Source organism: Carassius auratus, chromosome 50, assembly GCF_003368295.1.
Source record: "Carassius auratus strain Wakin chromosome 50, ASM336829v1, whole genome shotgun sequence".
Classification (NCBI taxonomy): domain Eukaryota; kingdom Metazoa; phylum Chordata; class Actinopteri; order Cypriniformes; family Cyprinidae; genus Carassius; species Carassius auratus.
Window position 1 is genome coordinate 20,661,685 of NC_039292.1, and position 22,510 is coordinate 20,684,194.

Genomic DNA, 22,510 nt, shown 5'->3' on the forward strand with positions numbered 1-22,510 from the left:
ACAACAACAGTAAACTATGCATAATCCAAAACCTTAACCATAACCCTACATTCATAGAAATTAATATTACTCAGTATTTATGTAATTACACTGCAACATCACCATTAAATAAAGTACAGCATATTAAAATAAGAACTTTACACTGAATGCAATGTGACACAAAACCCTTTTTAGAATCACCCTCTTCAGAAATATGTATCACCCATGATTCATTTATTATAATCATTTATATTATATCATATGATATTCACGAGGTAGGACCACCATTATGTAGAATAAAGTAGTTATTTCTAAACCTCTGATTTAACTCATTACTGTACTTTACATCATTTCTGTTGAGAGTGAGTTTTTGCAAGTGAAGGGTGAGAATAAGACGAATAAAACACTTCATGAAAAATTACAACATTACAATTTACAATTTAATTTACAACATCTGGAATCAGGGCCTGATCTCCTTCATTCATAAAACTGGAGACAAGTTCAACCTCAATAACTACTGCAGTCGAATCATACTAGGTGAAAGTAGAAACTCCTCTGGCTTTATTTACTTTTTTTTTTTCATCTGTTTGAATCTAAATCTAATGTATCAGATGAGTCTGTATATTGTCCTGATCTTGCTTCTGTCTCATATTTAGCTCACAGTCTACAGCAGCTTTTTTCATAAAGAGAGTGTTTTTCATGAGCAGCACAAGCTTCACTTCTCTGCATGTTTATATCTCGATGAACTGAACATGACTTGATCAAGAGCTATTCATCATCAACCAACAAACATGACTTTCAGCATCATCTTTGTCTGGACTCTGGCAAGTGTTTTGTCAAAGTTTGACAATGATTTATGTTTGTATTTTGCAAAGATTAATGATCTTGTGAAAATATTTGACTTGAAATGTTCTTGACTTGACAGAATCCATCAGACTGGTGACAGTGACTCAGATTCTCTCAAAGCTGTTCCAATGACTAAGCTTTCTGTGTTTTGAAATATGGTGACCCCATACTCAGAATTTGTGCTTTGTATTTAACCGGTGTTGGGAGTAACGCGTTACAAAAGTAATGCATTACAGTAATTTATTACTTTTTCCTGTAACGCAGTAGTGTAAGGCATTACTAATTAATTTTCAGTAATATTTTACTCGGTACATTTTCAGCAAAGCTTGCATTACAAAAAAAAAAATAATAATAATTAATCAATTAATCTCCTTCTTGTTGGTGTAACTTTGTTATTGCGTCACGTGACATAGTCCAGTGAAGGCGGGTTTTACAGGAGTGGTGCGAGGCATGATTTCTGCTCCTGCTGTGCTCGCTAGTCGCACTTGCCAGTGGAAAAGTGTTTAATGAAGATGGCAGAAGACAACTGTACATTCACGAGGTGGACGTGTGCTCATTACTTCCAATTTGTCCGAGATAAGGACAAAAAGAACGTAATAGTCAAATGCAACCTTTGTGTAAAACCAAAAGAACCGAAATAGCACTAGCAATTTAAAAAAAACATCTCGAACGGTGCCATGCGACCGCTACACTTGCTGAAAAGAGAAAAATAACAGAGGTCGAGAGTGGCAGAGTATGTCGTCGAAGAGATGTTACCATTGACTACGGTGGAATCTCCTGCTTTCAAAAAGCTAGTTAGCAAGATCCCTGTGACCAACAATGACAAGGTAAGCTAACTTTTCCATAAATACTAGCTAGAATTTTATAATCTAGTTCATATAGATTCTAGGTCACTGGGTCAAAATCTATAGTCTAAATATTATAGCCATCAACAGACCTAAACTGAAGAAAAAAATGATTGTTAATTGAATTCACTTAATGTTTTAAAGTGGTTGTAATAAATGTGTTTTAGCTACATTTAAAATAAAAAAAAATAATGTTGAAGTCACCTAAATGTTTATATAAATACTAATATTGAATTGATCTTGTCATGTTATTACATGCTTTCTATTTGACCCAAAATGTTTTACATTTGTGCATTATTAATGTTAGAACAGCTGATCCTTGAAAAAGATCTGCTTGACTACAGCAGAAGTGAAACTGCTGTGTTTCAGTCCAGATCCAATCAAACAGTGACTCTGAAACAGTGTGGGCTGAAAATACTGTTTAATTTGTGATCAAATGGGAAGAATTTCTCCCCTGAATATGAATACAAAATGATCCATGCTATTATTAGTGAAGACACAATGTTCTTCCACAAGAATTCATATGTAGAGATCGACCAATATATCGATTCACCGACATTTTCCACAATATTTAAGCATTTTACCATAATCGGATATCGGTTTGGTAATATCAGATTCACCGATAAACGCAGCCATCTTGTGGATGTTTTTAGATGTGCGCGCAGGATCGCCATTTCAGCACATCTGAGGGGAGGGGAGACATGCATGTTGGAAATAAAAGTACTGAATTTAATTCTCTCTCTGTTGTCTATGCTCATCATTAATCTCGTGGATCCGCTTTCATATTGCTCGGGTTGATGTGGTTTCTGTAACTTTTAAAAAGTTTAACCATAAATTGTGTAAGAATGTAAATCTTTTTGTGGGTCAAATGAAAAGCATCACAATCAGACAGAAGAAGTGACTGAATGCAGTCTGTTCAGTTTGACTGACAGGAATCATATATTACATCTAAAACATGATGATCATATTAAACACTGACTTATTCTCTTTAGAAATACAAGATTTCTATTAACATAAAATATATTGTATTAATCGAGCGCAGCGTCAGTTCAGTCAGGCCACGGAGGCAAGGCTGTGAACAGCTGATGCGGACAGCTGTCAAATCGCTCCAATCACCACATCTCTCCTATTAGACACGGGACATATATATACGTGCCACTACTGCTCGGTAAGTATGCTCAACGACTCGCAAGGCTCAAACTGCTCACGAGAGCCTTTGCTCGCTCAGGAACTATCAGACGGCGAATCTATCTCCATACGAAGCGTCAAATCAGGTTTGGCAGGATTCCCACAGAGTATCTCACCAGATTTCAGTTGCGAACTTAAGCGAATTCGCCGTGTTTGTTTGTCAAGCAACAGACTGAATTGATACAAGTGAGCTTGATATAAACACTTCGCACGCGATTCATCGTCAGTGTGTACTTATACGACCGAATCACACACGAGATCTGCTCCTCGCTGGAAGAAGCCATATATTCAACAAATCAAAGCATCCACGAACAACTGGCAATTTCAACTTTAATTCATCTTTGGACGTCTTCACGAAGCTAAGCAAAGTATTTCATTTTTTACAAACTAGTGCTATTTGGCGAACATGCTTCAGACATTGTTTATTGATAAGCTTGTTCAGTTACGTTGTGAGGCATGCTATATATTACCACACCGGTAACACAGTTAATATACCCACGAGCCTCGTTAATCTGTGGTCAAGCCTGTCGATATTAACGGCTGCTGCTTCAGGGATGCTTCATCAAACTTATCTGACTACTACAACACACTGGGTTTAATCCGTGATTTGCTGTTGCTCAAACACGATCAAGTGCTTTATACTACATGTACAGATCGTAATTTTGCTCGTATAAATACTAAAACGTATCAGACAAAGGGCTTATGCTGTTGCCTAAATTAAAGTCTGACCATATAAAATGGTCAGACTTTACAGGTGCATGCTTTACAGGTGCACGCTGATTTCAGCTGTTTAAAGAGCACCCTTCGCTACTCCTATTTCCGACTGCGGGCGATCCCGCCCCACTCCACACACTAAGAAGATATTCGTTTAAGCTATCAAGATATGGGACTGCTTGCTTGTGAGGTTTATATTGTCCAAAATCATGTGCTAGTCCTGCCGTGCATCGGAGGTATTTATTGCTTTTGCCGGCTCAACTGCGAGCCTCTGCTGACTGAGCGCGCACCTGATCAAACGCTTGGCTAACTCTTTGGCTCATACGCGTCACATTTGCCATCGTACAGGGTCATAGTACGGGTGTTCGAATCCTCCAAATTGTATAAGCGCTTGGATTTAATAATTGCCTGGAAATGCGCATATTTGAGTTAATATTTGCTCTTATGGGTAACCATGGTTCATTTTATAAGCAGCTCCGCTCGAGTCTGCGCCTGTGGCTGTGGAGTGCTCTATTACGCAAAAATAAATAAATAATTAAATATTCCCTGCTCAGTTAAACTACATTCTAAGACTGCAATGCATACAATCATATGCAGGGTTCCCCAGCATCATGTTAAGGCATTATTCCCATTTTATAATCACACACGGTGTTGAATGCTACAGTCGTGTCAGATCATGTCACTGGACTGACTCTCTCGAACATCGTCATCACAACAGCGGAATAATGAAAACAAGAATTAATTTGTGGCTAGTCCGCGAAATGCAGTGGAATCGTCAGTCATCAATCAGGGAAATGTTGCAAGTCTGTAAATTAAATCCCGAATGGATTAACCATCTGTTATGCTACAAAAATCACATGGAAGGATGTATGAACATGATGTGTCATTCTCCCACAAACATTAATCGTTATTGGGACAAAAATCTAAGGATATCATTATTGTAAGGACATCTATACAAACCGTTGTACCGGGCCAAGTGCGCCACCTGTTGGCAATTTGATGATTTGCCTAGAACTATGGAATTGCTTATGCACCTTAAAATCCAAACGTTTTACAAGTAAGGGTGTCCGTTGGGTATCTGTGCATGTGCTTAACTAAGGTAAGAGTATTTATGTATTTATGTATTTACCCATACTGGGTAGAATATTGTCTGACTAAGACTGCGCCGACGCACATGACCGTCACGAGTGCCATCAAGTATCGCGAGAGTGTTCGAGAGCAGCCGGCTGATTCAGCCTGCACTTCTCCAGAGTGACAGCTGGAGCGCCTATGACAATACAGCTGTTCACGATTGGCCAGACTCACCACATGACTACGTTCACGTGTGTGTCGGGGTTTATTCAACATTTCAGTCCACAAATGGCCGCAAATCTGCGTTTAGAAGGTAAGAGCGTTCATGTAGTCAGCTGTTGTATTGAGTCACGTCATCCAAAAAAAAAAAAAAAAAAATCAAGTGACCTTATTCTTGAAATATATGGCACCGTATTAAGTAGTGTTGAGTATCTGTGCTCACAAAATGTTCTGAAACGCCTGCGTATTTGACAATCTGGATTCTATTACTTCATATTGATAAGTATGTGATTATAGACATGTCTGTTTCTCCTCATGAACCATTTTTGGACAGACTTCTGAAGCAGAGTAATGTTTTTAGCTGATCTACAGCTAAATATCCTTGGTTATAACCAGTGGATATTTTGTACTACGTACATTCAATAATAATAAAATACGACACTGACCGCAAGGGAAAAAGGAGAATGAGGAGGAGGATGAGAAGAATGAGGAGGAGGATGAGAAGGAGATGAAAAATGAAGAGGAGGATGAGGAGGAGGAAGAGAAGGAGATGAAGAATGAAGAGGAGGATGAGGAGGAGGAAATGAAGAATGAGGAGGATAATAAGGATAAGGAAGAGGATGAGGAGATGGAAATGAGGAGGATAATAAGGATGAGGAGGAGGATGAGAAGAAGGAAATAAGGAAGGAGAAGAATGAGGAGAAGGAGATGGAGGATGAAAACAATGAGGAAGCGAATTAGAAGGAATGGAGAATGAGAAGAATGAGGAAGGAACTGCTGCTTAGAGAAAACCCACATTGCTACGTAAAAAAAAAAGGGGGGGGGGGCTGCTGTTTTGTTAATGGAGATGGAGAAGGCAAAGTTGAATGAGAAGGAGATTAAAAAAAAAAAAAAAAAAAAAAATTTAAAGGAAAAGGGGCTGCTGTTTTCTCCTGCTGGGAGATTACCCCTTGCCGCGATACCTGAGGGGGCCGCTGTTATCCCTCAAGCGAGGGACGAACTCCCCCTCAGAAGAAAGGGACCTGCTGTTCTCTCCAGCTGGAGAGAACACCCTTTGCTGCTATGGCTGCAGGGGACTGCTGTTCATCCTACAGCAGAGGATGAACACCCCTGCTACTTAAATGGAGATGGAGAAGTTGAATGTGGAGGAGAAAAAAAAAATTACTTATAAATTCAAAGGGGCTGCTGTTTTCTCCTGCTGGGAGATTACCCCTTGCCGCTATACCTGAGGGGGCCGATGTTATCCCTCAAGCGAGGGACGAACTCCCCCTCAGAAGAAAGGGACCTGCTGTTCTCTCCAGCTGGAGAGAGCACCCTTTGCTGCTTTGGCTGCAGGGGACTTCTGTTCATTCTACAGCAGAGAATGAACACCCCTGCTACTTAAATGGAGATGGAGAAGGCGAACTTGAATGAGAAGGACATGAGAAAGGAAATAAAAAAAAAAATAATAATAATAATAATAATAATTATAAAGGAAAAGGGGCTGCTGTTTTCTCTCGAAGGAGATCACCTCTTGCCGTGATACCTGAGGGGGCCGCTGATATCCCTCAAGCGAGGGACGAACTCCCCCTCAGAAGAAAGGGACCTGCTGTTCTCTCCAGCTGGAGAGAGCACCCTTTGCTGCTATGGCTGCAGGAGACTGCTGTTCATCCTTCAGCAGAGGATGAACACTCCTGCTACTTAAAATAAGAGGGGACTTGCTATTCTCTCCCTCGCTTTAGACATGAGAACACGCCTCTCCTACCATAGGCTACTTAAGGACTTCTCCATAACATTATCTTTCTCTTTTGCAGGAAGGAAACAAGGAAAACGCTACTCTCCTACCACTCATATCAAGCTCAGGGACATGCTGCTCGTTTGCGGTTCTCCCGCTGGAGAAAATACCCTCGCTGCTATTACCAGCTACCTTAATTATAGAGAGGCCCGCTATTTTCTGCCTCATAAGAAGGGAGATACCCCTTCGCTAGCCAGTAGGCGACATTTAAGGATATCTCAATAACACTGTCTTTTCTCTTTGCAGGACTGGAACAAGGTTGGTTTTGGGGGTTCTTCTTCAGGCCGTAATACTCTCATTATGTTTTGGGGGTAATGTTAAAGCTCTTGTATGTTCAATTATTCTGGGAGCAAGAACCCCCATAAGGAACCATACCGCCAAAGATAAATTGTGTTCAATAAACTCAAGTAAACTTGCCAAAGTGGTTCCTGTCTGAAATCGAGCGCAGCGTCAGTTCAGTCAGGCCACGGAGGCAAGGCTGTGAACAGCTGATGTGGTCAGCTGTCAAATCGCTCCAATCACCACATCTCTCCTATTAGACACGGGACATATATATACGTGCCACTACTGCTCGGTAAGTATGCTCAATGACTCGCAACCCTCCCTCCCTCCCCATTATATGCATGAGCACATTACTGCGCACCTTCTGGCTGTTGTCTTGTTTGTTTCAGATCACTAAGGCTTCCAAAAATCTTAGCTGGCATGGACCTCATCGCGGAGAGACACCCATCTTTATAATCAGGCTACAGGATAGACGTACCACTGCCACATCTACATGATTATCACCGTTTGCTTTAAAGACTTTATTAAAAGTCTTAATTATTATGTATTTCTAAATTCATGGTTCCGGGGGGTTAATGTTAAAGCTCTTGTATGTTCAATTATTCTGGTAGCAAGAACCCCCATAAGGAACCATACCGCCAAAGATAAATTGTGTTCAATAAACTCAAGTAAACTTGCCAAAGTGGTTCCTGTCTGAATTAGTGTTTGTGTTGATCAGTGTTGTGTGTGTGATTGTGTCGATCAGTTTTGTGTGTGTGTGTGTGTTTGATTGTGTTGATCAGTGTTGTGTGTGTTTGTGTCGATCAGTGTTGTGTGTTGATTGTGTTATTAGTGTTGTGTGTGTGATTGTGTCGATCAGTGTTGTGTATGTGATTGTGTTGATCAGTGTTGTGTGTTGATTGTGTTATTAGTGTTGTGTGTGTGATTGTGTCGATCAGTGTTGTGTGTTTGATTGTGTCGATCAGTGTTGTGTGTTGATTGTGTTATTAGTGTTGTGTGTGTGATTGTGTCGATCAGTGTTGTGTGTGTGATTGTGTCAATCAGTGTTGTGTGTGTGTTTGTGTCGATCAGTGTTGTGTGTGTGTTTGTGTCGATCAGTGTTGTGTGTTGATTGTGTTATTAGTGTTGTGTGTTGATTGTGTCGATCAGTGTTGTGTGTTGATTGTGTTATTAGTGTTATGTGTGTGATTGTGTTGTAGAGCAGCTGCAGTGTCTCTCAGCTGTATCAGTGCAGTCACTGTGACTCTGACTGACGGAGGTTTTTGTACGACTCTTTATCACTGTGTGAACACCCAGCTACTAGGAATGTGTAGGCTCTGACAGTAATAATCTCCTGTATCTTCAGTCTGGACTCCACTGATGGTCAGAGAGAAATCACTGTCAGATCCACTGCCACTGAATCACACTGAGTTCCAGTGTAACGGTTTGTTGCATAATATATGAGGAGTTTAGGAGCTTCTCCAGGTTTCTGTAAGTACCAGGCTAAATGATCATTATTGTACACTGAACTGCTGGTTTTACAATTTATTCTGACATCTTGTCCTGGTTGAGCTGCTATTATTGATTGAGTCTGAGTTACTGTGTACTGTCCTGTACACTCTGAAACAAAGGAAAACAGGACACAAATTACAATAATGTATATTACACATTTTAAAATGGTTAATAACATTCTGAAAGTTTTATTACAAACCTTGAGCAAACAGTGTGAGAGTCCAGATGAGGATGATGATGTTGTTCATTGTTGTTGTTGTGTCTTGTGTGATGATGAAGATTGTGTTCTGTTCTGCTCTCAGTCATGAAGTGTTAAACTCACAGCTCTATAAACACTCTCAGAGCACTGAAGCATGTGCTGACCATGCAAAGAAGTGGGCAGGATTCACAACAGACTGAGCTGCCAACAAAACCATATTATAGTATATTTGATTTCAATTTTTCACAAATATCATTTTGGTAACATTTTAGTATAGGGACCAATTATCACTATTAAATAATTGCTTATCAGCTTAAATATCCATCATATACACTAGTGTATGTTGATATTTGATTCATTGTAAAGCCCTTCTGTAGATGCATTCATTAAAAAATAGCCAAATTCCATGATGTTCTGCTTTATATCGCCAGTTCCATTTGTGACTGGATTCAGCGATTCGATCCGTGTCATTTTGCAAACACAGACAGGGTGAATTTATGAATGAAAGTGGGTAACACTTTAGAATAAGGTTCCATTAGTTAATGTTAGTTAACTACTTTCGTTAACATGAACTAAGCAAGAACAATCCTTCTACAGCATTTATAAGTCTTAGTTCATGTTAATTTCAACATTTACTAATGCATTATTTAAATCAAAAGTTGTGCTTGTTAACATTAGTTAATGCACTGTGAATTACCATGAACTAACAATGAATAACTGTATTTTCATTAACTAACATTAACGAAGATGAATAAATACAGTAATAAATGTATTATTCATTGTTTGTTCATGTTAATTAATACATTAACTAACATTAACTAATGGAACCTTATTCTAAAGTGGTACCTGAAAGTGTAAAAGATTAGACACAAAACCAAGTTGTTTTGTATCCTCAAGCTTTTTTAAGTGGGTGTACGGAAATCCTTGGCCTTTACTAGTGAGTATACAGCATATACCTGTGTATCACTAGACTACACCTCTTAGCAGACGTGTTTTCACGTGAGTTTAGGTTCGACACTAACGTTACATAATTTTGCTTCAGGTAGAATGAAAAGGCTAATTATTTATGCATGACACTGTCTGAAACAACCTTACACAATTTTGTGATACATTTTAAATGAATTACAAATACAATGTACTTAAGCGTTGAAAATAACATTTAATTTGCACATATGTGTGTTCTTTTAAAGTACATTATTTCCGCAATAAGTACACTTTATAAAAGTATACCTAAGTGCACTACTTTTTCACAAGGGTTAACAAGTTTACTAAACTCTTAACGCACCAACACACCTAAAACACAAAATTGGCAAAACGGTTAATTTCATGCTCAAAATCACACATTGTAAACTAAACCCCCAAACTTATTCAAAACACAAACACATGCTCTCTTCCAACAGGAACATTTAGTCAATCATAACACCATGAAAAAAAAAAACTTTCATCAGCTGAAATAACAGAAACTGCATTATTTTATGTGTAAGGTCTGCCCTTATACAATTATATCTTTTGAAGCCTTTCTACATTTTGGTATCATTGGGTTTAGTAAATGCATGCATTTTGTTTCTTTTGCAGCAGATATTCAATACAAAAAATGAATGACCATCTCAGAGTAGCTTTATAAAATGCACAGTTTATGTAAAAAAAAAAAAAAAAAAAAAAAAAAAAAATACAGACACAGAATCACTGCAGTAAAGACATTAGAAAAGGAACGAAAACAAAAATACCAGAAAAAAAATCATTTATTTATAGTTTATGTCATTACGTGAAAATACTACATTGATAGAACAGATTAAGCCACAGTGGAATAAAAAGTTAATAGATAAATGTGATCTAATCTGCCCAAACTTCTACGTTTGTAAGTTAGTTCTAAGTTAGTCTTAAAACATGATGTTCACTTTCAGTCGGTCCCTCTCGACGCCACGTCGGTGAGGGACGGAAATGGTATATCGCTTCGATAGACCAATCTACTTCGAGTGTAAACTAAACGAGCCAATGCACATTGGCATGTAATTATTGCGTCCAGCTGCCGTTGATCACTGCGTGAGTATAAGAGGCAGCAGGTGCAATGCATACCAGCTTTTTGCTTTGGGGCACTCTGTTAAAAAGTTAAGAAGCCCTCGGTTTGTTAAGAAGTTTACAGTACACCAGCCCTCATAAAAACTTAACCAAGGTTTTATAATAGAAAAATTGTATACTGTGTTTTTTGGCAGTTTGACCTATTTTTATAACGGCAGTTTTACTACATACAAGCTACCACGTAAAACTATGGTTAGTGTAAACTGGTTAATTTATGGTTACCATTGTGAATACAAAAATAATGTTTTTTTTTTTTTTTTGGCCATGGTTAATGTCGTAATTAAGGGAGCAAGCAGTTAAAAAATAATCATCCAGTCATTTTAAATATGAAGGCTATAGTTTGAATGAATCTGAACTGAATAAATCTGAACAAGGGTGTGCAGGAAGTAGAAGAACATTTGAGGAAATTTGTTGGACCTCTGCTGATGAACAAACAGTGAATTCAGCTTGGGTTTAGCCAAGGACTATAAACATGGGAAGATAAGGCATTTTTCTGATGCAGAGACACTGATTATTGTAATCATTAATCATATACCACGACAGATTTAATTAAATTAATTAAAATGGGATCATGAATTAACCCCTTCAGGAACCAGTGATGCCAGTTAGTGCAGCAGCAATGAATAAGACTTTTGCAAACTGTTTGAGCAGAAGATTTGTAAGTAATCTAGATTTGTGTGATTTGTACAGCATTGAATAGTTTTGCTCCTACATAATTCTAATATTTACTCGTAATGTTGGGCAAATTGATGGTGTTCATCAGTACAATAGAGAGTTACAGACAAAAAATATTGAGATAAGCATCATCAGCTGCAGTGTCTCTCAGCTGTATCAGTGCAGTCACTGTGACTCTGACTGATGGAGGTTTTTGTACGACTCTTTATCACTGTGTGAACACTGGACCACTGTGGTAACTCTGACAGTAATAATCTCCTGTATCTTCAGTCTGGACTCCACTGATGGTCAGAGAGAAATCTTTTCCAGTACTCGCTGTTCCACTGCCACTGAATCTAGATGGAGTTCCTGACTGGAGGCTGTTTATTTGATAAATGAGGAGTTTAGGAGCTTCTCCAGGTTTCTGCTGATACCAGGCTAAGTAGCTGCTACGTATCCCTACATCTATGTTACACTCTATTGTAGCTGTTTGACCGAGCTGGACAGTTTTAACTTCAGGTTGAGTCAAAGTGACTCCTCTGGAGGCTGAAGAAGAGAAAATAAAGTTAGTTTGTCAATAAATCACCTTTATAGCAGAATATTGGTATATTAAAATGGTAAAAAAACAACAACAACAAAAACCTTGAATAAAAGCTGCAATGGTCCAGATGAGGATGATGATGTTGTTCATTGTTGTTGTTGTGTCTTGTGTGATGATGAAGATTGTGTTCTGTTCTGCTCTCAGTCATGAAGTGTTAAACTCACAGCTCTATAAACACTCTCAGAGCACTGAAGCATGTGCTGACCATGCAAAGAAGTGGGCAGGATTCACAACAGCTCGAGCTGATACAAGACTAATAAACTAGAGTCACAGAATATATAATTACATACATTCCATTAGATGAGCTGCCACCGCTGTAATAAAAGCAAGAAACATGAGTCTGTTCATAAAGTATCAAGACCGACTGTACGTCTATTATGAATCCTTGTGTGGGCCTGACATTATAAAATGGACAGAAAACGTTCTGATAACCAATTTAAGCCCACCAGTTTATAGTTGTCATTTTTCTAGATGTCATCCATGTTTTATTTCTCAATGACATGCAAGCAAACAACCAAATAAAGGATTTGAAGAAATAAAAAGGTGTCACATGAGCTGTCAAGTTCCTACTCCTAAATTTCAGCAGCATTTTACAAACTTCAGTCAGTCACACAAAAGGAAGAATAGAAAGATAAAGAGCTAACATATGGGATTAATAGCTGTAGACATTATGTCTTGTAACAGCAAAATATTGAAGCTCCTTTATCCAGTTTGTGAGTGTTTTATTCTAATTGGTCAAGGACTAGTAGCTTATGATTCCATTGTAATGTAAATGACTTTACATTTTAACATTATTATATGAAATCGCCTATAGCAATCAGACACTGAATACTATGGGCATAAAAAAAAATCATACATTTCTTCATTCTATTTATTAGTATTTATTTTTAACTAACACACCTCTTAGAATGAAAATACCTGCATGTTCAATATCAAGTAAATAAACAAACAAACAAACAATCATGGGTGTAGCCTACACATGATAATTGTATAAAAAGCAAATATTTAAAAAATAATATCATTAATTTAATGAATATCAAGGACTTTCACAAATCACAAGAATAGAATGCAAATATGTTTATGTAAATTTATAAAACTACTTGTACCTTCACTGCTTATGTAAGGGGAAGTTCACCCAAAAATGGAAATTGTGTCATCATTTAGTTTTCCTGAAGTTGCAAACCAATGAGTTTCTTTCTTCTGTTGAGCAAAAATATGATATTTTGCTGAATGTTGGTAACTAAACTGTTTCTTTCAGGTATACCTTTTTTATGATACAGATGTAATATTTTCTTCATTCTATTTAGTTTTATGTATTGATTTTCATTTAACTTTTTTATACACAATACCCTGTTGGGTCAACTTAATGTCTGCACTTTGTTCAGAACTATGTTCCACCATTTTAAGACAAATGGATTTGTTGTGTTATCATATCTAAGAGATTATAAGATAGATGATTTTTTGGGGTTTGCATCAAATGTTCTTTGAATTTTATGCATGATACATTTTTTTTATGAAGAAAGATTGATCTGTTGAAAGGAGTTATTTTGAGTTAGATGCCAAATGTTCTCCTTCTATTCAAATTTGGCATTGAAGGGGTGAATACAACATATTTGCTCACCGGCAACTATAGTTACCACATATTAAAATATGATTTTCAAGAAAATAAACAAACACCTGAGGAAAATGAACGCATGTTCACATAGGACACTATTAACATGACTATATGCATGAATCCATTCAGAAAAAAATGGGCACACATTGGATGGTGATAGATTACATCTTGTTTATGTGAAGTTTTGTTGTTCTTGTGCTCCAATAAGAGCCTGGGATTCACAACAGCCTGTACAGTATATATTTACAGTATATATGAACAATTGTGTCTTGATTCTTTTGTCCGAAGATGCAGTTTTTTTTTTGTGTGTGAATTATTATGATTGAGTTGCATATGAAGAAAATAAGTGCCTTTATGAGAAACTCCACAACATCCTCATGATAGAAGAGGTCAAAGGTCACCTCAGAGGTCACAGGTCATCAATTACTGTAGATTTCTTTAGAAAGTTCAAAATCAGCAGACAGCTGGAGATTGTAGAGAGACATACAGGATTTAAAGTCAAAGTGAATCATGTCTATCATATATGAGATTAATAAACTCTTTAACTGATTATGAAAATAACTAAATTATTTTTCAGTTAATAACAAACATTTTGAAAATACTTTGCTCTTACTTTAAAAAAAAAAAAAAAAAACATTTTCTTAAACTAAATGACAGAGTGTAGAAGTGTTGTTTCTCTCTCTGCTGGAGTGTGTGTTCACTCGAGTGGAATAGAGGTTTTTGTACGAGTGTTTCATTAGATTGGATCACTGTGGTACACATTCGGTGGAGGAACTAAACTGGTGCTCGGTAAGTTTTTCTCTTTTAACTGTCTTGGTTATTTATTTTATCATCACATTTAAAGTCTCAAAAGAACTAAATTAAACTCTCAGGAAACAAATATTGTCAAAAATACATTTCCATGATGTGTCTCACTTTGAGTTTTATCAGTTCATTTTATTTACAGATTTAATTTCATTAATGTTCACACTTCATATAGAGTACATATTTTATTATAGATATTATGCATGGAAAAACATAAAAATGTAAATAAAGTTACCTTTTGTAGTTCAGTCAATGATTTTGAATCTCTTTTGTACATACCATGCTTCAAAAACATACAAAATACTAAATGTGAATGTTTAGAAAAGTTGAATCCATTGTTTTTATAATAATAATAATAATAATAATAATAATAATAATTATTATTATTATTAAATAATTTCCATTTGGTGTGAGATATAGTAATAAAATAGCAGCTTGAAACTTTAAGATTTTTAAAAGTGTAAAAAAATATATATTTAATACTGTAAGAACATTTTAAGTTCAAGTAAGACAATGTAAGAACTTTATGGTGAGATTTGAGACTATACTGGAATTAAAGTGTTCAGTGTCTTTGTACAGTGTCAGCATTCATGTACATCGTTTCATTTCATGAGGTTTCATTTAAATGTATGTAGTGATTATATATAGTTTGTATATTGCATATATATCAGCTGTAAGTGATGTTGAATAACGTGAATGATGAGATTGTAGTGATTTTGACTGCACTCCTCATGTCTGCTGCTGAAAGTCCTGTTGAAATGCTGTGAATGCTGCAGGACAGAAGAGTGCTGGAGCTGCAGTGTGTTTTCTCTGTGTTTGTGAATGTGTTGTGTTTGTCTCCTGCAGCTGGTCCCACAGTGAAGCCCTCAGTGTCTCTGCTGCCGCCCTCTTCTCTGCAGATCTCTGGAGACTCAGCCGCACTGCTCTGCCTGCTCAGCTCTTACTCTCCACAGGGGGCGCTGGTGAGCTGGACACTGGACGGCTCAGAGGTCACCGAGGGGGTTGTGACCAGCGCAGAGAGCGAGCAGGACGGCCGCTACAGCCGCAGTAGTGTCCTGACCCTCAGCAAAGCACGCTGGGAAGCGGGAGAGCAGTACGTCTGCAGAGTAACACATGATGGAGCTCCTCATGAGGCCTCGTTCCACAAGAGTCGCTGTTAGTCGCTCGCAGTGCTGATGTTTCTCCAGTGAGCGCTGCTCTCTCCTGAAGATGAGCGTATCTGAGTGTCCTGTGTCAGGCAGGATTCACATGAGTCTAGTGCTGCAGCTGTAGTCATTTACAACTCAATACTGAAAGAGAGCTCTAGTGTCAAAGCACTGGCTGATCTTTCAATCTGCTGTGTTTGCTGCAACATTCAATAAAGCTTCTCAACAAACTCCATTTGTGTCTGACAACATCATTCAACTAACAGATGAAGATGCATGTAGTGTTAGTCCAGGTGTTTTTCAGAAGCTCGATCAGTAGCAGTAAATCTAGTCAAATAAAGCTCTTGGGGTTTGAACATGGTCTCTGGAGACAGAGCTGCTCTATTCTGAGAGGATCACAATCACTCCACCCTGACAATGCAAATGAGATTTTCAGCTCACACTCCCAGAGTCACTGTTTGATTGGTTACATGATCTGGACTGAAACACACCAGTTTCACTTCTGCTGTAGTCAAGAGATAATTCAAATGTACTGTATATGAAAATGTCATAAAACATAAAAACAAAAAATCTTTCTGTGGGTCAAATGGAAAGCATCACGTCCAGATATCAGAAGTGACTGAATGCAGTCTGTTCAGTTTGACTGACAGGAATCATATCTTACATCTAAAACATGATGATCATATTAAACACTGACTCATTCTCTTTAGAAATACAAGATTTCTGTTAGTAGTAATGATACTGTGTTATTAGTGTCTGTGTTGATCAGTGTTGTGTGTGTACTTCTTCTGAATCATGAAGATATATTTGTGGTTGTTCTGCAGGTTTATGTGTTTGTTTACATTATGCTTGAATTTAAATTGAATTAAGATTTATAAAGATTAATGGATTTGGGAACATTTTTGTTTTGATGGTTTTATAAGTTGTTTGTAGGGACATTTCAGAAATTCAGACACCTACATCTTCATAAATGATGCCCCAGAACTCAAGCTCATATTTTATAATCAAATGTCACTCAGTGAAGCATGAAAACACCTGCAGATGAAGGAAATTATGACACAAGAGTGTGTAGCCAAATTGTGAGTCTCAAACACTGAGACAGATCACTGTTGGTTCTCTGTGTGTTGACTCTGTGTAGTTTTACTGTATCATGAAGCTCCTGTGAGGACGCTGAACATCTGCTGATGGAGCTGCTCTATTCTGAGAGGAACACAATCACTCAAATATAAGTTTGACTGTTTGACTTTTTATTCTCTGAAATGAGTCAGTTGTGTTGGACTGATGGAGAGATGAGGTTTGTTCACACTGAGACTCTCAGCAGTCATACTGACCTTCTGAATGATTGAATCAACTGTTGATCTGTGATGAGACTCAGTCAATGATTCATTCTGATGTGTGTCCTTCAGTATCTGTGTCTCTCACAGCTCTTACTGAATCACTCTGGCTGCTGTTTCTCTAAACAAAAAGAATCGAGTCCGAGGCCATGGCTCTTTCACAAGAAGGAACTCTTTTCATTCCTACATGGAAACATGTCGTGTTATAGTCATTATATGAAGCGTCTGTCTTCAGGTGATTTGTTTTCTGATGTTCAAAAATACCAGAAGGAAACATTAGTTGAGTGATGTCAACGTCTTATATATAGCTTTATTATTGTGTGTATTAATCAAATCATAATCTTATTGTGGCATGTTTTGCTATAGCAAATGTCAAATCATATCATAAAAAACAAGAATCAATGTTATATTGTATTGTGATGAAACTGCTGTTTGTTACAAACTGTATCTCCTCAAGCTGCAGTGTCTCTCAGCTGTATCAGTGCAGTCACTGTGACTCTGACTGACGGAGGTTTTTGTACGACTCTTTATCACTGTGTGAACACATATTGACTGTTTGGATAGTGTAAACTCTGACAGTAATAATCTCCTGTATCTTCAGTCTGGACTCCACTGATGGTCAGAGAGAAATCTTTTCCTTGGCTAGATCCACTGCCACTGAATCTAGATGGAGTTCCTGACTGGAGGCTGTTTATGTATTTTATGAGGAGTTTAGGAGCTTCTCCAGGTTTCTGCTGATACCAGGCTAAGTAGTTGCTGAATATTCCTGGATCTGTACTACACTCTATTGTAGCTGTTTGACCGAGCTGGACAGTTTTAACTTTAGGCTCACAGTCACAGTGATTCCTCTGGATACTGAATAAAATAAAATAAATTAGTTTGCAAATCTTCTTAATAACAAAATATTAAATTGATGTGAACAATACCATTATCATTACCAAAAATAGACATCCTACCTTGAATGTGAATGTGCACTTCTTTGCATGGTCAGCACATGCTTCAGTGCTCTGAGTGTTTATAGAGCTGTGAGTTTAACACTTCAATAAAAATATAGAAAATATAATTTTACAATGACTAGGATTCAGTATCGTTTGAATTTTATCGAATCTTATTCTGATTCTTGTCGATTCCTATAGTTTCCGTTCCAATAAGATAAAGAAACAAAAAAAAAAAAATCCAGTAAAAAAAAGTCAAACATTTAGATGCCAAACATATTAATTCTGTCATTTTTCTGTTGCAGGAAAAAGCAGCAGGTTACAGAAAACCTAAGGCTACAAAAGGAACTTTTGTCTATGAGTGGAATTTACCCTGTAGGCTTACATTCAAGTTGTTTTTCACTCCAGTTATACAATTACAACTGTCTAAAACATCACTACACAAGAACAACAGTTAAAACAGTTGTAAAAGACAGAAGAACATTAATAAAATGTGCATAATACACACACAGAAAGACACGTCTGTAAGTATATGTCATCCATGAACAGTTACCTGAAGCTGTTGTGTACTCTCATACTAAATTAAATTTAAAAAGAACGGTCCAATTTTGCCCAAAGCGTATGCTATTAATTTGCTAATACACAGCAAACCCCACACTTTAAACATAGACAATCTATACTCTAAATCTAAATACAAAACATTATGAAAAGACAAAGGAAAATGTTTGACAATAATTTGTCCACATACAGTCTATGGGTGTAATGGTGATTGTTTTTACTGCTTCAGGTACTTCATCTAGTGATTCAGAGGACATGTCAGAAGGTGATGGTGACCGATGACAGAGAAGCTCCTCATGTTCCACAAGTACATGCTGCTCCACCTGGACCTCACGGTATGTTGTGACATTTTATCTTTCAGTTTACATGACATTATGAGTGCCTTCCTTTTAAATACAATGTAAGTTGTAATACTGACCACAAATACACTTTGTAACTAATCATTTTGAATGAAACTTCATAAAAACTGAAGTAAGGACTGATCACAATCATTTATACTTTACAGACGCTTCACAGTCCAGAGCAGCAGGTCCTACACAACTCAACTTAAGGTATTTCTGCAAACCATGCATGGCAACAGGAAGAGGTCTTTCAGTGGTATAAACAACACCCATGGCTTGAATACTCCCAAAACCAAAACTCTGCCTACTGTTTTGCATGTCGACACTTCTCTTTGCCAAAACCCCAGCATCTGTATTCACATCACAACTGGGATTCTCTCGTTGGAAAAAGGCAATGTACAAAGATGGTGGATTTAAAGTACATGAAAAGTCAGAGGGTCATATCAATGCCATGTTTGCATGGGGTGAGCACAAGAAGGCAATATTAACAGATTGTTCCTTACACACTGAAAAAAGATTTGGGATTTACTCAATTGAATTATGGACATTGGTTCCACACATTCAGTTTGAGGTCAGAGTATCCTATGCATTTGTGTGGTTTCATTATAATACGGTTGTGTTAATCATATGCATTTTCAAAAAGTAATGTGTACATAGTCTTTATAAGTTATATTCAGTTATGTTAGTTTAACATTATTATTTTATTTCAGATATATGCTTCGACCATGTTAATTCTGTGCAATTAAATCAAGTTATCTCAACATCATTTTGGTAACTTCACTATAATTAAATTGTAATACGTATTTTAATGGTTTGTTGTCGCATTTTTTACTTCATGTAACACAGAAACCTTCTATAAATCCTTTATTTAATCATTTGAACAATGTGTCATTTAAATGACATGTCTAAATAACATTGTGCTTTCAAAACTTCTATTATAAATAACTTCTCTTCTGATGATTAAATTTGATAAAAATACATATCAGTTTTAATTAGACTAGTATCAAAACAAAGACAGTTCATTCTGTATGCATAACATGTAGATCAACAATATATGTAAACCTTCATATGTTTTACAAGATTTACACATTTTTAAACAATATCATAAACATAAGTAACATTACACTGCATGTAACTGTGTTAAAAAACTGTCTCAGGTTACGTATGTAACCATAGTTCCCTGAGTAGGGAACGAGACACTGCGTCCTCTAGGGGGTGCTTTGGGGAATACCTCATCGTGACCCGTGTCAATGAAAAAACACCAACTTGTTGGCCGGCGACAGCCTCTGATGTCACTACCGGCGCGACTATAAATCAGCACCGGGAGAGCACGTCATTCTCTTCTTCGTCTGAAGCTTGCGTCCGAAGCATGGCAGGGAGCTAGAGGACTCAGTTTATCGTTCCCTACTCAGGGAACTATGGTTACATACATAACCTGAGATTGTTCCCTTTCGAGGGAACTTCGAACTGCATCCTCTAGGGGGCGCTTTGGGGAACAGTATACCCACGCCGACATGCTGAGGGGAGTGCAGGCCAGAATCATGGCGAGCACTAAGTACCAACTCTACCATTTCCATGGGAGTTGCTCCTGGGACGTTTAGACGGCTGTCTGTGACAGTATCCCTTATGACCAAAAGGCCTAAGCTGCATACCCAACTTAATTGTTTGGAAAAAGGGGAGCGCTGCTAAGTTACCACGAGAATCACCCAAATAGCCCCTCATGTTGAGGGAGCGATGCTTGAGGTGTATAAACAAATACACACTGGCTGAATGGAGCCCAAGAAACCAAGGTCTAATCATCTCAAGAAAGGGAACGAAGCGGAGCGCGTAACCCTTATCATACAAGATTTCAGAAAGTTTGCAGAGTCTTGTGTGCAAACTTACCACTTGTAGATTAGAAAGTGCACAAAGTGTTCACGTGCACACTGACCACCATGTGGTTTTCAGAAAGTACACAAAGCTTAGAGTGTGTACTTAAAGGTTCCTAAGCATCGCAGAGGAGCTGAATCTCACGGGAGAGGCAAGCTCAATTTTACAAACCTCGGGCGAGGGGAGCTTCACCTGAGGCAGCATATACAAGAAGACTTCTGTAACTGCCACCTCCACTTCCCGCTAGATGCGACAGCACCCCTAAGCGGCCAGGAGACCCCTCAGTGTCTGAATGGTTGTGATTTTTCTTTTTTTTTTCACTGATAAAGACTTGTAGATCTGAACTTTGCTGGATTACACTTTAAACGGAACTGAGGAGATATAAACGTAATTGATATAAATCTGAACATCAATGGACATTTTGTATGGAATTTTTGAGAATATGCTATAGGAACAAATGTTAGCAAATGGTTACGATTTATTTTTTTCCCCCTTGATATTAAATTTTCCTGTAAAGTTTATAGAACGGATTTGAAGTTGAACATTGAAATTGAAACTTTAACATAAAAGGAAATTTTTTTTTGACTGTATATGTCGTTCTCTTCTTTTTCCTTGATTCACTCTACTTAATTTATATATGAACAGAAGTTAATTTTTTTTACAACAGTGTGTGTGTTTGCCTCTGCCCTAGGACACTTAAACTTCCTAGTCTTCTAAAGCCCATATTCATATTAACAACAGTTATTTAGTTCTTTTCAAACTTACGATTTAGTAGTGACAGCCAGGTGTTACACTAAACTTTTAATTCATATGATCATGCAGATAGTGAAAATCTAAAATAGATTTGAACAGATGTTTCACAATGATTAAAAGCTTTTTTAACTTTTTCAGTTATTGAGGTGTGATACAGATAGAGTTAAGGGTTAGGAAAAGGTCAGCAGGGTAAAGTGTGTTACTTGAAGTCATTGTGTTGTTTGTGATCCTCTCATCAGCAGCTGCAGTGTCTCTCAGCTGTATCAGTGCAGTCACTGTGACTCTGACTGACGGAGGTTTTTGTACGACTCTTTATCACTGTGTGAACACATAGCTACTAGGACAGTGTGCACTCAGACAGTAATAATCTCCTGTATCTTCAGTCTGGACTCCACTGATGGTCAGAGAGAAATCACTGCCAAATCCACTGCCACTGAATCTAGAAGGAGTTCCAGTGTAACGGCTTGTTGCATCATATATGAGGAGTTTAGGAGCTTCTCCAGGTTTCTGTAAGTACCAGTGTAACTCATCACCACCACACACACTACTGCTGGTTTTACAGTTTATTCTGACGTTTTGTCCTTGAGCTGCTGTTATTAATGATGGACTCTGAGTTACAGTGTACTGTCCACTACACTCTGAAAGAAAGAACAATGAAAATTAATGAAAAACTGTAAATGTTTAAAATTGTACACTTAAAAGTATGTATAATCTTTCTTAAAATTGTACTACACAAACCTTGAGCAAACAGTGTGAGAGTCCAGATGAGGATGATGATGTTGTTCATTGTTGTTGTTGTGTCTTGTGTGATGATGAAGATTGTGTTCTGTTCTGCTCTCAGTCATGAAGTGTTAAACTCACAGCTCTATAAACACTCTCAGAGCTCCAGGGGTGTGTCTATTTTGTGGGCAGGTGTGGCTCCGGCCCCCCTTGAAGTCTTGTGGTAATAAAATATGACAAGAACACATTAATCTTGATAATTTCAGATAAATAAAGTGTTGCACTTTATTTTAAAGACCAATTCTTGCCAAGTCATGCTGCTCTCACACTACACATCATCCTCTCACACCGTAAAAAATACATCGCAGAGTAAAGAGGAAACTGACAATGTGGTGACAGAATAGACAGCAGGTTACCTCTGGTGTGAAACAAGACATTTTTTTAAAGAAATTAAAGAATGAATACTGTTTTGTGTCTTTAATGTGTCGTGACAG

At 37.5% G+C, this 22,510-nt stretch overlaps 3 gene segments (V, D, J or C); 1 reads left to right on the top strand and 2 right to left on the bottom strand.

Moving 5' to 3' along the window:
- Positions 1-11,549: 11,549 nt before the first annotated feature.
- Positions 11,550-12,182, bottom strand: LOC113067326 (immunoglobulin kappa variable 1-8-like). The segment is given in 2 exon segments: positions 11,550-11,887; positions 11,984-12,182. Coding segments are annotated over 2 exon segments (366 nt in total).
- A 1,510-nt stretch (positions 12,183-13,692) lies between these two features.
- On the top strand, positions 13,693-15,739 carry LOC113066510 (immunoglobulin lambda constant 7-like). The segment is given in 3 exon segments: positions 13,693-13,710; positions 14,298-14,346; positions 15,208-15,739. Coding segments are annotated over 3 exon segments (381 nt in total).
- A 5,349-nt stretch (positions 15,740-21,088) lies between these two features.
- On the bottom strand, positions 21,089-22,085 carry LOC113066487 (immunoglobulin kappa variable 3-11-like). The segment is given in 2 exon segments: positions 21,089-21,934; positions 22,035-22,085. Coding segments are annotated over 2 exon segments (372 nt in total).
- Between the last annotated feature and the right edge of the window lie 425 nt (positions 22,086-22,510).